A 14,930-nucleotide genomic window follows, 5' to 3' on the forward strand; every position below is an offset into this window, starting at 1 on the left:
TCCAGCATCTCTTTCCACAGATGTATTCGATTTGGTTCCTGTGTATTCCATATGGCAATTTCTGTGTGTATAGTCACCGTTTATGTTGCTAAAAAAGGTATTTGCAATGAAGAAGTTGTTCGTCTTGCAAAATTTTATCATGCGATCTCCCGTGTTGTTTCTATCACCAAGGCCATATTTTCCAGCTACCGACCTTTTTTCTTTGTTGCTAACTTTCACGTTCCAATCACTAGTAATTACCAATGAATCTTGTTTACATGTCTGATCAATTTCAGACTGCAGAAGTTGATAAAAATCTTCAATTTCCTCACCTTTGGCATTAGTGGTTGGTGTGTAAATTTGAATAATAGATGTATTAACTGGTCTTTCTTGCAAATGTATGGGTATTATCCTATCACTAACAGTATGTTATTTCAGGACAGATCTTGAAATGTTCTTTTTGACAATGAATGCAATGCTGTTCTTCTTCAATTTGTCATTTCTGGCACAGCAGACTACATGATTGTCTGATTCAAAATTGCCAATACCAGTCCATTTTAGCTTACTAACGCCTAGGATATCTATCTTTATGTGTTCCATTTAATTTTTGACGACTTACAATTTTTATAGATTCATACTTTGTATGTTCCACAGTCCGATTATTAATGGATGCTTACAGCTGTATCTTCTCATTTTGAGTGGTGCCACGTCAGCGAGTGAAGGTCCAGAAAGATTGACTCCATCCACATCATTAAGATCGACTCTACTTTGAGGAGGGAGCTCTTCCCCAGACGTATTTTGAGTGCCTTCTAACCTGAGGAGCTCATCTTCCAGCACTATACCAAGCAATGTTTCGCTGCTATTCATAGGGTTTCACTTGCCAATTTTTTCAGAAGTAGACCGCCAGGTTCTTCTTCCTTATCTATCTTAGTCTGGAAGCTCCATGAAACCTGTCCATGATGGCTGGCCCTGCTGGTATATGAAATGCCGGTGGCATAGCTTCCAGCATCACAGCAACACGCAAACCACAAACTGACAGATGTGTGGGGGCAATGTATACCAGATATAATAACATACAATTACAATAACATCTTCCATTCAGATGTCACATTTTTTTTCTCCCAGATTACATATTCTTTGAAGCCAGGTAATCCCTTTATTATATTCTGTGTAGTAAAGAATAAGGATATTATGTAGCTGGTAAGGAAATAATATTCCCCTATATCTCACAGAAATGCTAGAGCATTCATAATATAAGTACTTGAATAACATTTAAATCATGATAATAAAATATAAGCCAAAAGTCTTAAGAAACTGTAAAAAACTTAAAATTTTTCTTTAATTCTTTCATACTATTTCCTTGGAAGTAGCAAATGGGTATTCCCAAAAATTCATATGTTAGCATTTGTTTGTTTCATCTTAAATTATGTGAGCAAAAGAAATTTCAATCCCTGCTTGAGGAATCATCCCAGTTAATAGGAGACATGGTCTAAAAATTTTCCCTTCGATTCCATTCACAGGAAAAACAAACACTTATTTTCTCCTGGCATTTATTAACTCCCTTTGTATACTTTCTCCCTTTTCAACTTTCTTTTTCATAGCCAGACAGCAAAAAAGAAAACATGCAATGCAGATCCAGGAAACAGGGAGCTGTGCTATTGTCATATTCAGCTGCCATCTTCCTTAGGTCTTCAGTCACTTTAGGTTTGAAATTACTTCTAGGAGTTGCCCAATGGGGATTAATGGAGGTGGGGACAAAGTAGGAAGCTGCTTTGGATTTATGGCCCAAATAACTAGACGGTTCTTCAATAATTCAGACTTGTCTCAGTACTTTTTTAAAAGATTTATAGCATGGACCATAAGGCAATTTGTAATAAACATACAAAGTGTTCTAAACAATTGAAAAATATAAATATACAAGGGCAGTGCAAAAAAAAAAAAAAAGGAAGAAAAACACTGACAGAAAATAACAACAGTGCTATTTCATCAACAAATGAGAGATTCAATATTTAAAAGATCGATATTAAGATTATTAAATAACCTATCAAAGACTTTCAGTTTATTTCCTTTTCTATCAAATAATAAGAGAAGGGAGAGGAAAAGAAAACCATATACCCTCCAATTCCCACCCTTTCTACCTCTGTTCTCTTTACAATACCTGAAAGCACTGATAGAAAAGGGGGCTCTTTTTACTAAGCGCTGTTTTCCAGTGGTAAGATTCATTTGCTTCATTTCTGTACACAAAGACAGAGATATTAGATGAGTCATAGAAACATATTGTGCTATAAATCGTCATGAAGATTTGTAGCCACACCACATGATAATCAGGAGTCACGGTGCTTTGGGAGTAGCTGACAAGCACAGTATATTAAGGAGAGTTTGCCATGTATCTATTTCTCATGTCATAAATGTGCTTTTCAACGGAGCACAGCTTCACTGCTTGATCTAAGCTCACACATAAAGATACTAATGTCACTGCTCAGTATGTAGGGTATATTCACCTCTGTATCACAATTAAGAGGTTAAACTGATGCTAAAATAATACAAATTCTAATCTTAGGAAAATTAGGAGTAGCACAAAGAGAAAAAAGTCACAGTATTAAATCTTTTGGCTGGTTTATTAAGTGGAAAGATGTACTGTGATCTCTTCACAAATTTTGGAAGTAATAAAAAAAGACACATTCTCATGACAAAAATTAGAAAACTCATAGAATTTAAAAAATGGGTACATATCTTGCCTTTTCTTGAAATTGTACATCTTTAAATTGTAAATTTTCTAAATTGTATAAAAAAAATTGTATATCTAAACAAAAAATACAGAAAACCTAGTTAGGCCCAATAAATATGTATATAAAAGACTCTAGTGATAAAAAATTAACTAGTTAACTAACTAAAGGTATTACAGGCATACCTCAATTTATTGCACTCTGCTTTACTGTGCTTCAAAGACACTGCATTTTTTTTACAAATTGAAGGTTTGTGGCAACCCTGCATCCAACAAGTCTATCAGCGCCATTTTTCCAACAGCATGTGCTCACTTTGGGTCTCTGTGTCACATTTTGGTAATTCTCACAATATTTCAAATTTTTCATTATTATTCTGTTATGGTGCTCTGTGATCAGTGATCTTTGATGTTACTATTGTAATTGTTTTGGGGCACCATGAACCTCATCCACATAAGATGGTGAACTTAATAATGTGTGTGTTCTGACTGCTCCACTGACCAGCCATTCCCCGTCTCTCTCCCACTCCTCAGGCCTCCCTATTCCCTGAGACATGATAATATTGAAATTAGGCCAATTAATAACCCTACAATGGCCTCTAAGTGTTCAAGTGAAAGGAAGAGTCACATGCCTTTCGCTTAAAATCAAAAGCTAGAAATGATTAAGCCTAGTGAGGAAGGCATGTCAAAATCTGAGGTAGGCCCAAAGCTAGGCCTCCTGTGCCAAAACAGCCAAGCTGCTAACACAAAGGCAAAGTTCTTGAAGGAAACTAAGAGTGCTTCTCCAGGGAACACGTGAATAATGAAAAAGAGAAACAGCCTTATTGCTGATAGGGAGAACGTTTTAGTGGTCTGGATAGAAGATCAAAGCAGCCACAACATTCCCTTAAGCCAAAGCCTAATCCAGAGGAAGGCACTAGCTCTCTTCAATTCTATGAAGGCTGAGAGAGGCGAGGAAGCTGCAGAAGAAACGTCTGAAGTTAGCAGAGGCTGGTTCACGAGGTTTAAGGAAAGAAGCCGTCTCTGTCACAGCAAAGTGCACGGTGAAGCAGCAGGTGCTGACACAGAAGCGGCAGCACGCCATCCAGAGGGTCGAGCTGAGATAACTGGTGAAGGGACTGCCCCACAACACAGATTCTCAGTGCAGATGACACAGCCTTATACTGAAAGGGGAGGACTTCACCGTCTAGGACTTCACCGCCAGGGAGAAGTCAGTGCCTGGCCTCAAGGCTTCAAGGACAGGCTGACTCTCTCGTTAGGGGCTCACGCAGCTGGTGACTTGAAGTTGAAGCCAGTGCTCATCTTCCATTCCAAAAATCCTAGGGCCTTTAAGAATTACGCTACATCTACTCTGTCTGTGCTCTATAAATGGAACAACAAAGCCTGGATGATAACCCATTTGCTTACAACATGGTTTATTTAATATCTTCAGCCCACTGTTGAGGCCTACTGTTCAGAAACAAAGATTTCTTTCAAACTGTTACTACTCATTGACAGCGCATCTGGTCACCCAAGAGCTCTGATGGAGATGTATGAGGAAATCAATGTTGTTTTCGTGTCTGCCAACACAACATTCATTCTGCAGCTTATGGATCGGGGAGTAATTTCAACTTTCTAGTCTTATTATTTAAGAAATACATTTTGCAAAGGTTACACCCCAAAATAAAGAAAACAAAAATCCTCATAAATGGACTAACTAGCAACATCATGATAAACAGAGAAAATATTGAAGTTATCAAGGATTTGATTTTACTTGGACCCACAATCAACACCCACGTAAGCAGCAATCAAGGAATCAGATGATGCACTGCATTGGGCAAATCTGCTGCAAAAGACCTCTTCAAAGTGTTCAAAAGCAAAGATGTCACTTTAAGAACTAAAGTGCACCTGACCCAAGCCACGGTGTTTTCAATTGCCTCCTATGCATGTGAAAACTGGACATTGAATAAGGAAGATGGAAGAAAAATTGATGTCTTTGAATTACGGTGTTGGCAAAGAGTACTGAATATACCGTGAACTGCCTGAAGAACAAACAGATCTGTCTTGGGATAAGTACAGACACAATGGTCCTTAGAAGCAAGGATGGTGACACTTAGTCTCACATACTTTGGACATGTTATCAGCAGGAACCAGTCCCTGGAGAAGGACATCATGCTCGGTAAAGCTGAGGGTCGGTGAAAAAGAGGAAGACCCTCAATGAGATGGACTGACACAATGGCTGCAAAAATGAGTTCAAGCACAACAACGATTCTAAGAATGGTGCAGGACTGGGCAGTGTTTCATTCTGTTGTACACAGCGTCACTATGAGTTGGAATCAACTGGACAGCACCTAACAACAACAACAACATAGCTGCCATATACAGGGATTCCTCTGACAGATTTGGGCAGGTAAATTGAAAACTTTCTGGAAAGAATTCAGCATTCTAGGTGCAATTAAGAACATCTGTGATTCATGGGAGTAGATCAAAATATCAGCGTTAACAGGAGTTTCGAAGAAGTTGATTCCAACCCTTGTGGATGACTTTGAGGGGTTCAAGACTTCAGTGGAGGAAGTAACTGCAGAAGTGGAGCCTGAAGATGTGGCTGAATTGCTGTAAACTCATGAAAAAACTTTAATGGATGAGGAGTTGCTTGTTATGGATTAGCAGAGAAAGTTGTTTCTTGAGATTAAATCTACTCCTAGTGAAGATGCTGTGAATGTTGTTGAAATAACAACAAGGATTTAGAATATTACATAAGCTTAGTTGATAAAGCAGAGGCAGGGTTTGAGAGGATCGACTCCAGTTTTGAAAGAAGTTCTACTGTGGGTAAAATGCTATCAAATATCATTCCATGCTACAGAGATATCTTTCGTGAAAAGAAAGGTCAATTGATGCAGCAATCTTCATCGTTTTCTTATTTAAAAAAATTGCCACAGCCACCCAACCTTCAGCAACCACCACCCTGATCAGCCAGCAGCCATCGACATCGAGGCAAGACCCTCCACCAGCAAAAAGATTACGACTCACTGAAGGCTCAGATGGTGGTTAGCATTTTTTAGCAATGAAGTATTTTTAATTAAGGTATGTACACTGTTTTTGCAGATATAATGCTATCGTACACATAACAGACTATAGTATATGTAAACATAACTTTTATATGCACTGGGAAACCAAAAAATTTGTTTGACTCATTTTATTGATATTTGCTTTATTGCAGTGGTCTCGAACTGAACCCGCAATATCTCAGAGGTATGCCTGTATTTTGTTCTTTTATCTATGATTCATCCAAGGGAATATTTACCAGATAAATCTCTTCATTTCCAAAAAGGTAAGTAGTAAGTCTTAATAGACAGTCTACCTTCTCCAACTGAAATCATTGGATTCCAAAATAAAGACTTTCACTGCCCAGGCAAATACTAGTTATAGAGGTACAAAGCACGTTCTGGCCCTTCTGTATTCTCCCAGGCTCTGCACACACTGGCATTCCACAGTGCAGAGAAAAAGCAAGATCATCTCAGCATGTGCAGCAAAACCTGTGGTGCCTTCTTCTTATGCCACCTCATTTTGAGTTTACTTTCACCATTTTTATAGAGAACTCAAGTTGACTAGTGGCTGAACTGTTGGGGCTGATAACTTTGCAAATAAAAAAATAAAATCATTGTCATCTAGTCAATTTCAACTCATAGTGACCCTACAGTACATGTAAAATGCTAATACCTACATCCTTAAAACAGTATCATTATATAGAGGGCTGGGGAACTTGAGTTATTATATACAACTCCTCTTCTATGATAAAGCTATTTTCTATTTAACCACACTGTCTGAGAGAAATCTTCCAAAAACGCAATTTATTAGAAAATGTTTCTTCAGAAATGTTTGGCTTGCTGAATTATCTACCAAATGCTTTGACAAATTTCATCCTCTAAATGAAACCTGATGTCTGTGTATATCATTCTGCCTCAGTACTGCTCCAAAAATAGCATTTGTACACAAGACTAAAAATGTCTACCAGACACCTTCTGCTCAGACTGCAGCAGAAAGACAAATGTCAGCGCCCCTACAGGCACCTTATTTGCCTAATGTCATAAAAAAAAAAAAAAAGTTACGGTTAGTCAGGCGTAAGAATCTGATAATTTTAACTCTTGTGAATAAAAACAGTAAGAGAAACAACTTCGGAGGGACAGTAACCATTAGATATTTGCTTGCATCAACCTCTGACTGGACAAATCACCTTCCCCATTTCTGGGCCTTGGCTCATCCAAAGGAATTTCCTAGGGTTTCACCCCCTACCCAACCACAACACACAAAAAACTCAGCCATAAAGGTGCTTCTCACAGAAGCTAGGAAAGAATAACTAAAACACTGAGCTGTGTAGCAACCAAAATGCACTCTTATTGAGAAAACCTCCCATCCATGCCTTGTTTGCCTCTAAGCAACAATAGCTAAAGCTAGCAGCTTGAAACCAAAAGGGTTAAATCCAACAGATTTTTCATGGGATTCCTAAAAACATGCCAATATTTTTATCACGTGAAATTCAAAGTAGGGCTGATTACCTGGCTAATACGTGAAAGAGTTAAAGAAATCAGAAAATGGAAAAAGGCAATACTCATTTAAAGAAATCATTTTCTGGCAAGGGTACCAGGGAAAGGGTCATTCAGCTGAACTTTGGTCTTGAAACTATCACCAGCTACCTATACAACTTTGACTGTCAGTTAGCCTCTCAGTTTGATCCTTAAAATAAAAAGGCTCATACTTATTTCCAAAGTCCTACAGAATGATGAATAAAATAAGAGCTATAAAGTGCTTTGTATTCCTTAGAAGAGAAAAATTACATAAACTCAAAATATATGAGAATCTTCACATACATTAATATCTAAAGCACATAAACACGCCTTTATAAAAGGCAATGTTGTTCAAGGAGATTTTAAATCTTGAATTTGTAGAGAGGTATTTTGTACATTACTAAAAGGATTTACTTCACTATTTGCAAATATATCAACTAATCCTGATCCTCAGAGCTATAGATTTTACCATATCAATATACTAAAAACACACAACTATTAGGGAAAAAAACATACCTGCAAAGTCTATCTTGTAGCTGAATTTGGAAGTAGTAAAAGAAATGGAGCCACAAGGGTTTGTTTTGAAGCTTTTTTCGATATCTTCACTGCTAACTGAACACTGAATGTTGGTATCCGGCTTTAAGACAAACCAGAAAGTTTCATTTACCAGCTGTTCACATTAATGGCTTGGCCACAGAAGTGGTACTATGGTCACAGAAACAGAATGGAGGGACCAGAGAAACTTACTGATCTGTTCTAATTCCCAACACACAGGGAGAATCGCAGCTAAGCCAGCATATTAAAGATGGTTTGATTTTCAGCCAGGGCTTCAAAACAGTTCGAACTGGTTCAGTCACGGACGACGAATCTAAATCGGAACAGACTCGAATTTTTTAAATTTGAATGAAGCAGAACAATAACGGGAACCAGAAAAAGTACGGGTCTTAGCCCTGGAATGGGAGGCTCAAAAGGAGCATAGTGCGCCCCTTCAGGAGCCTGATGTGAGAGACTGCGTTATTGCCAGGGCTGTGGAATGCAACACACATTCAAAGCAGTACAGTTGGCCACCACCTCTGAGCGGGGCACTGCTGTTTCCGATTCTGCCAGTTGAGAGATTTGGTTGCTATGCAACACACACACTGCCCTTGTTTTCTAAGATGGAGACTAAGTTTCTAGCAGCCCTTCGACCCATAATTTTTCCCATTCTGGTTATTGTTCTGGTTCACCCACATTTTAAAAATTTGGGTCCATTTGGGTTTCACTTCGTCAGCCATGACTGAACTGGGAAGAAATCGGTTTGAAACCCTGTCTTCAGCAAAGAAACTTCAATAACTGGTTTTAGTCACTTTTTCCAAATTATTACAACTTTTTATAGTCACCTTCCTAAGTGGAGCAAATTAACTCTTCTTTAAGCAGCCTTATAAGGTAAAAAAGAGCACAAGTCTTAGAGTCTGGCTTCAAATTTCAGCTTACCCATGAACTAGCTGTGTGGCCCTGGAAAATTACATTAGCTTTTCTGAGTTTCACTTTCCTTGACTGTAAGATGGGGTGTTAATATCTGCCTCAGAATTGCTGTGAGGATAAAGGTGAAAATATATGTACAGCACCTAACATAATACCTGGCGTACAGAAGGTGTTTACATATGGGCTTGTTTTCTTCCCTTTCTCTTTGTCCATCAAATCAAACTTGGAGTTGCTCAGATGTACTGATACCATGCAACTCTCAGTCACATTCGCCCTCTGTACACACAGTAAACACATACTGTTTCTTCTAAACATATTATTGTGAAAACCTGGGGAAAAGAAAAGGAAAAGGACTAGAATTTCTAACTTTTCTTTTACTGAAGCTATCTGATTTCCTTAAGGTTTGATTTTTTTCAGACTGTACATCCATATTCATTTCATATATCAGCAAGATGATGCTAAGTGACTCAACACCCCTTCTGCGAAATCAAGGAGAGGAGATACCTGGAACATGTGCCACTTGCCACATTCCGCCAAGTAAAACCAGCCCCACTGGGTATCTGACGTGTCCATCTCATCCATCTCGCTATCTGTCGCTTTGGAGAAGAATTCTTCTGCTTTATGAAACATCTCCTGAAATGCCAGAAAGAGGCACAGGAACAAATATTTCTATTAATAACCAATGTGCTCTTTACAGATCATTTTTCTTCTTTACAAAGAGCTATATTCTAAGTGTCTTTCCCACAATGACATTTTAAAAACTCTATTCTATCTTGCATATTGGCTCTGCAGATAAACATTTTAAAATATTGAACATGATTTTTTAAAACACAACAGACAAATGACAATACTCTTAGGTAGGATGTATCAATGTCCACACAACCATTTAGGTAATCTATATCAGCATCTACAAGAACTTGAAATTCTTGGGATCGTGCCAAGAAATTTCTTAGTATGTGTTCATGTATTTGGTCAAAAGGATTCATGCTATCACTAGTTAAGAACAAATACATCTGATTCTTGTTTTAACATTCATTATTTCATTCAATGGCATGGGAAGAGGTTTATAACACATGGTGCTGAGACAACAAAAAAATACAGTATGAAGCAATTTTAATAAAAAATACATCTATACCCATGAGAAAATATACATATGTATATATATATGTATGTATGTGTATAAAGTGTAATTATATATACCTAGAAAGAAGTCTGGATGAATATACAACAATTTATCATAGTTATTTCTGGGTACTGGGACAATAATAATAATTAACCCTTACATAGATCTTACTAAGCTCCAAGTGCTGTTCTAAGTACTATATAGAAAAATAACTCATTTAGGCCTTATAACAACCCTATAAGGTAGGTACTATTATTACCCCAAGTTTATAAATGAGGAAACTGAGGCACAGAGAGGTCATATAATAGGGACGTCAGGATTCAAAAACAGGCAGTCTGGCTCCAGGATCTGTGCTCTTAACCACCATGATATACTAGCTTATACTTCATTATCAATAATTTCATAATTTTAACTATACTGAGTAACTTATGTACACATTATCTTTGAAAAGTTTTAAATATTTTTGGGTGGACATTGTGATGGAGAGGAGGTCACTAGGAAAGGAGCAAATGGCTGGTCAAAGGAGATTAACTTTATCTGAAATGTGGCTTTCTGTCCTCATTCTTTATAAGGTTTTTTTAATTAGTAATTTAAATTTTCACAACTAATACATGAAAACATTCTCCCTGTAAAAAATCAGACCATTCAAGATAAAGCTAAAGAATTTTCTGACCTTCACTTCCACTCCTGGTACCTTCTCACCCTCCTTCTCCAAGGTTAACCAATAGTATTAATTTACTACTATGTATCTTCCAGACTTTTAGATATGTGTGTGTGTTTGTGAGTATGTGTGATCATATACACACATATGATGATTTGTTACAAATCTGAGTTTCTACATTTTTACAAAGAATATGCACTACTGGGGTAATTATTAAAATAGTTGTTTTTAATTTCATTATTTAAATGTACATCCTGTTTTTGTCACCTGGGATAAGGCCCCATTAACTTATCTAGGTCACAGTTTCCTCTTCATAAAATGGAGATTAAAGAGTCCTTCCTCACTGGGTTTGTATTAGAAATGAATGAGAGAATGCATTAAAGTATCAAGTACGGTACCTGAACTCAATGAAGGGGGCTTGTTATTTTTTATTCATGTTTGGAAACTCTCTCCAAGGAATGCGTTATGATAATTTTCTGGATTTTTCTTTCATGTTTTAAAGTTGACTGGCTGCTGAGAAATGAAAAACAGAACATTCTAGAATCAAGAGCTTCAGGTTTAGGACCCAATATTTACCTTATATACATTTTAACCAGAAAAATAAAGGCAATGACTTAAAATTTAGGATCAATTGTCCTGTTTAACTATTCATAATTCCTGCTTCCTCCTTCTATTATTATTCATATCTTTTGGAAATTTTACTGTTTGTGGAGAGAGAGAGCACCGGAGAGTGAGAGAGCAAGCAATTTAATAATTTAGTGACCTATAATTAATTTTTATTCTGAAAATAACACAAAAAGTCTGGAAGGATGAGTTTGAAATGAATAGTTAAATATTTGGATTTAAAAAAGAAAGAAAGAAACCCATTGTCTTCAAGTTGATTCCTTCTCATAGCGACCTTATAGGACAGAGTAGAACTGCCCTATACATAGGGTTTCCAAGGAGTGGCTGGTGGATTCGAACGGTCAGCCTTTTGGTTAGCAGCCAAATGCTTAACCACTGCGCCACCAGGGCCTTATAAAACCCAGTAAAAACCCTATAAGTTCTACACATTTTCTCTATTAGAAAAGGTAATGAGAAACAGAAAAGTATCTTTTATACAGTGTACCTGTAATATCACCACTTCTCTTCTACCTGTAATATGTGGGTTTTGGTAAGTCACACTGTCCCTAAGATCATGCTTTAGGCCCATGTTATAAGTAAAAGTATTTTACCAAAGTCCTTTAATAACTTCCTGTGATAAATAGTTTTGGGGGGAAGCTAAGACAGGGCCATACTTACTCTATTTTAAGAAGGACGGCACTACAGGCACGTACCAATGTACTAAGCATTCCTAAAGCACTTCAAATTTTTATGAAATTCCTTGTCAATTTACGAACTTTTTTCTCCACAACCTGATGTACAGGATAAGTTATTATTCTCCAAACAGAGTCAGGGGGAAAAAAAAGGAGCAGAGAATAATAAAATTATTTTGTCTAGAACCACAGAGTTACCAGTACAAAGATTAAAGGAACACCCAAGGCCTCCTGGGCATGACTTCTTCCCTAAGCTGTCAAGCCTCACTGCCTCATTTTCATATATGGACAGTTATTCCTTCTCGTCTCTGTTGCCAAAGCTTAATTTAATTGCTTAGCTTCACAGATGCTCTGGCTTTCTTTCAAAAGATTCATTTCACAAGACTAAAACTTAAGATTTTCTACAACAAGTTTCTCTTCAAACGAATGGGTATTCTGTATAATTAGGCTCAAGCAGAAAGTCAAGTTTAAATTTAAAATACTGTAACCATAGCAATAACGGCTCTAGATTAGAACACATTTACAGACAATAAAAAGAAGGTATGCAAGTTATCAGTCATTGTGTAGGCACTTAATAAATGTTAGCTGAATGAATTAGTTCAGCTACCATGCACGCCTTGATTTTCCTGTTTTTAATTGGCAGATAATGACACTTCCTGCTCATCAGGCTGCAAGAAGAAAAGCTAGTACAATGTGGCAAAGCATTTTATAAATTTTGAAGTGCTATGGGTATGCTGGTGGAGCCTGTCTGTGATGCTATCTACTCCAAAGGGAATTTTCATTTATAGAGCCTAGGGGCAGTCAGTCTATCAAAGTCTACGGGGAAAATGAGTTTAAAAGTCAAAATATCCTGGTCTATATAAAGAAAATAATGCTGCCTTCTAGACTGCTTAAAAGCTTTTTGATGTTTATTAGAATAAACACAGTATAATTAATTTTGTTAGTGCCTTGAGGAAATCACATGTGATAACGAAAACTCCCTTGGTTCTAAAAGAAGAAAATTCAAAATCTGATATTAAAAGCTTTAAAACAGGCAGACAGAGTAAGGGACTCAGTGGTCCCTCTCCCCAGGAAAATAACATCTTAATGGATGAAATTAAAAAAAAAAAAAAGTTTAAAGTCTCTGGAAATTGTCCTAAGGGCATGCAGCAAGTGGAAAAATATCTCAAGACGATCTACTAAATCTCAGTAAGGACAGGGGCCCTGTGGCACCTGCACCACGGCCTGCCCCGTCACCTCCCTCCACCAGATCCGTGTTAGGGAAGCTGCGCCACTGGCATGTGCAGCCAAAGAGACAGAGGATTCCTCTCCCTCCAGCAACCAGTCTGGGGCTACAGCTGCATTCCGGGAGCAACAGAGAGTTGCCATTTCTCATCCCCTCCGGCCTTGAGGGGTACCTGGGCAGTACAAGAGTTAATTACTGGGCTACTAGCCGAAAACCTGGTGGTTCAAACCCACTCAGAGGAGTTTCAGAAGAAAAGCCTGGAAATCTGCTTCTAAAGGGTCACAGCAATGAAAACCCTACGGAGTGCAGCTCTACTCTGCGACACGAGGTTGCTGTGAATCAGAATAGACTCAATGGCAACTCGTTTGGTTTTTTTCTTATTATAAATACATTTAGAGAACTAAATGAAACCATGCTTAAAGGAACATAAGATGACAATGTCTCATTGAATAGAGAATATCAATGAAGAGTTAGAAATTATTACAAAGAACCAAATGGAAATTCTGGAGTTGAAAAGTTCAATAACCAAAATGAAAAACCCACTAGAGAGGGTCAGCAGTAGATTTGAGTTGATAAAAGAAAGAATTAGGGAATTTGATGATACATCAATATATACTTTACAGTTTGAAGAAGGAAGAGAAAAAAATCAAGAAAAATGAACAGAACCTGAGAAATGTGAGTTATCATTAAATGCACCAAGATACACATAATGGAAGTACTAGAAGGAGAGAAAAGGACAGAAAAAATTTTAGAATAAATAATGGCTAAAAACTTCCCAAATGAAAAATATTTATCTACACATTGAAGAAGCTCAACAAACTCTAATAAGGACAAACACAGAGATCCAAATGCAGGTACATCATAGTCAAAATGCTGAAAGTAAAAGATAAACATAAAATCGGCAAGAGAAAAACAAGTTACCACATAGAAGGGAACCCTAAGAAGATTAACAGTTGACTTCTCATCGGAAACAATATAGGCCAGAGGCAGTGTGGTGACATATTCAAAGTGCTAAAAGTAAAAACCTGTCAACCAAGAAACTATATCCAGCAAAACCATCTTTCAAAACATGAAGGTAAAATAAAAAATATTCCCATATAAAAACTAAGAAAATTCACTGCCAGCAGACCTGCCTTATAAGAAACACTAAAGGAAATTCTTCAGGCTGAAAGCATGGGGCACTAGACAGCAATGCACGCACGCACACACACACACACAAGAGCACCAGTAAAGCTAATCATGCAGGTAATTTAAAAGACAGTATAATTGTATATTTCTTCTTTCATTTCTTGACTGATTTAAAAAACAATTACAAAAAACAATATGTATTTAATTACATGTTAATACAGAACTATAATATATTTGGTAATAAGAGCATGAAGGAGGTGGGTGGGAACAGAGCTGTACTGGAGTAAGGAAATGATTCCAGATGGTAATTGAAATCCACAGGAAGAATGGAATGACAAAGAGTAAATAAGAAGGTTAATGTAACTAAAAATACACTTGCTTTCCTTTACTCTACTAACTTCCTTAAAAGATTTTATTAACTGAAAATAATAACAATGTATTGTTCGGTTTGTAACACATATGCATAATATGCAGAACACTAATTCAAACACACAAAAAAAGGGAAAGAATGGAGCAACATAGGAGAGAAGTTTCTGTATTTCACTGGAAATAAATCAGTATAAATCTGAAGTAGGCTCTGGTAAGTTAAGATCTATATTGTAAACCCTAGAGAGCAACCTCTAAGAAATTAACTCCAAAAAGTAATTTAAAAAAATTTTTAAAAATCAAAATGTTACACTAGAAAATATCTGCTTAATACAAAAGAATGTAATAAAAGAGGTATAAAGGACAAAAAAGACATGAGAAATATTGAAAAGAGCAAAGTGGATGTAAATCCAACCACATCAA

At 37.0% G+C, this 14,930-nt stretch overlaps 1 protein-coding gene across 10 annotated transcripts in view; it reads right to left on the reverse strand.

Moving 5' to 3' along the window:
* Positions 1-14,930, reverse strand: part of PARP11 (poly(ADP-ribose) polymerase family member 11) — a 59,283-nt gene that overhangs the window by 21,141 nt on the left and 23,212 nt on the right. For 4 of the 10 annotated variants that reach the window (XM_049882236.1, XM_049882231.1, XM_049882234.1 and 1 more), the window contains exons 2-5: positions 10,892-11,006; positions 9,214-9,342; positions 7,762-7,882; positions 2,138-2,213 (exon numbers count right to left, since the gene is read on the reverse strand). In XM_049882236.1, the coding sequence (XP_049738193.1) occupies positions 2,138-2,213; positions 7,762-7,882; positions 9,214-9,339 (323 nt within the window). In that variant the 5' untranslated portion in view covers positions 9,340-9,342; positions 10,892-11,006. Of the gene's footprint in view, positions 1-2,137; positions 2,214-7,761; positions 7,883-9,213; positions 9,343-10,891; positions 11,007-14,930 lie in introns of those variants that run through there. The other 6 variants (XM_049882232.1, XM_049882233.1, XM_049882237.1 and 3 more) reach the window with 5 other exon arrangements.

This window comes from Elephas maximus, chromosome 4, assembly GCF_024166365.1.
Source record: "Elephas maximus indicus isolate mEleMax1 chromosome 4, mEleMax1 primary haplotype, whole genome shotgun sequence".
Taxonomy (NCBI): domain Eukaryota; kingdom Metazoa; phylum Chordata; class Mammalia; order Proboscidea; family Elephantidae; genus Elephas; species Elephas maximus.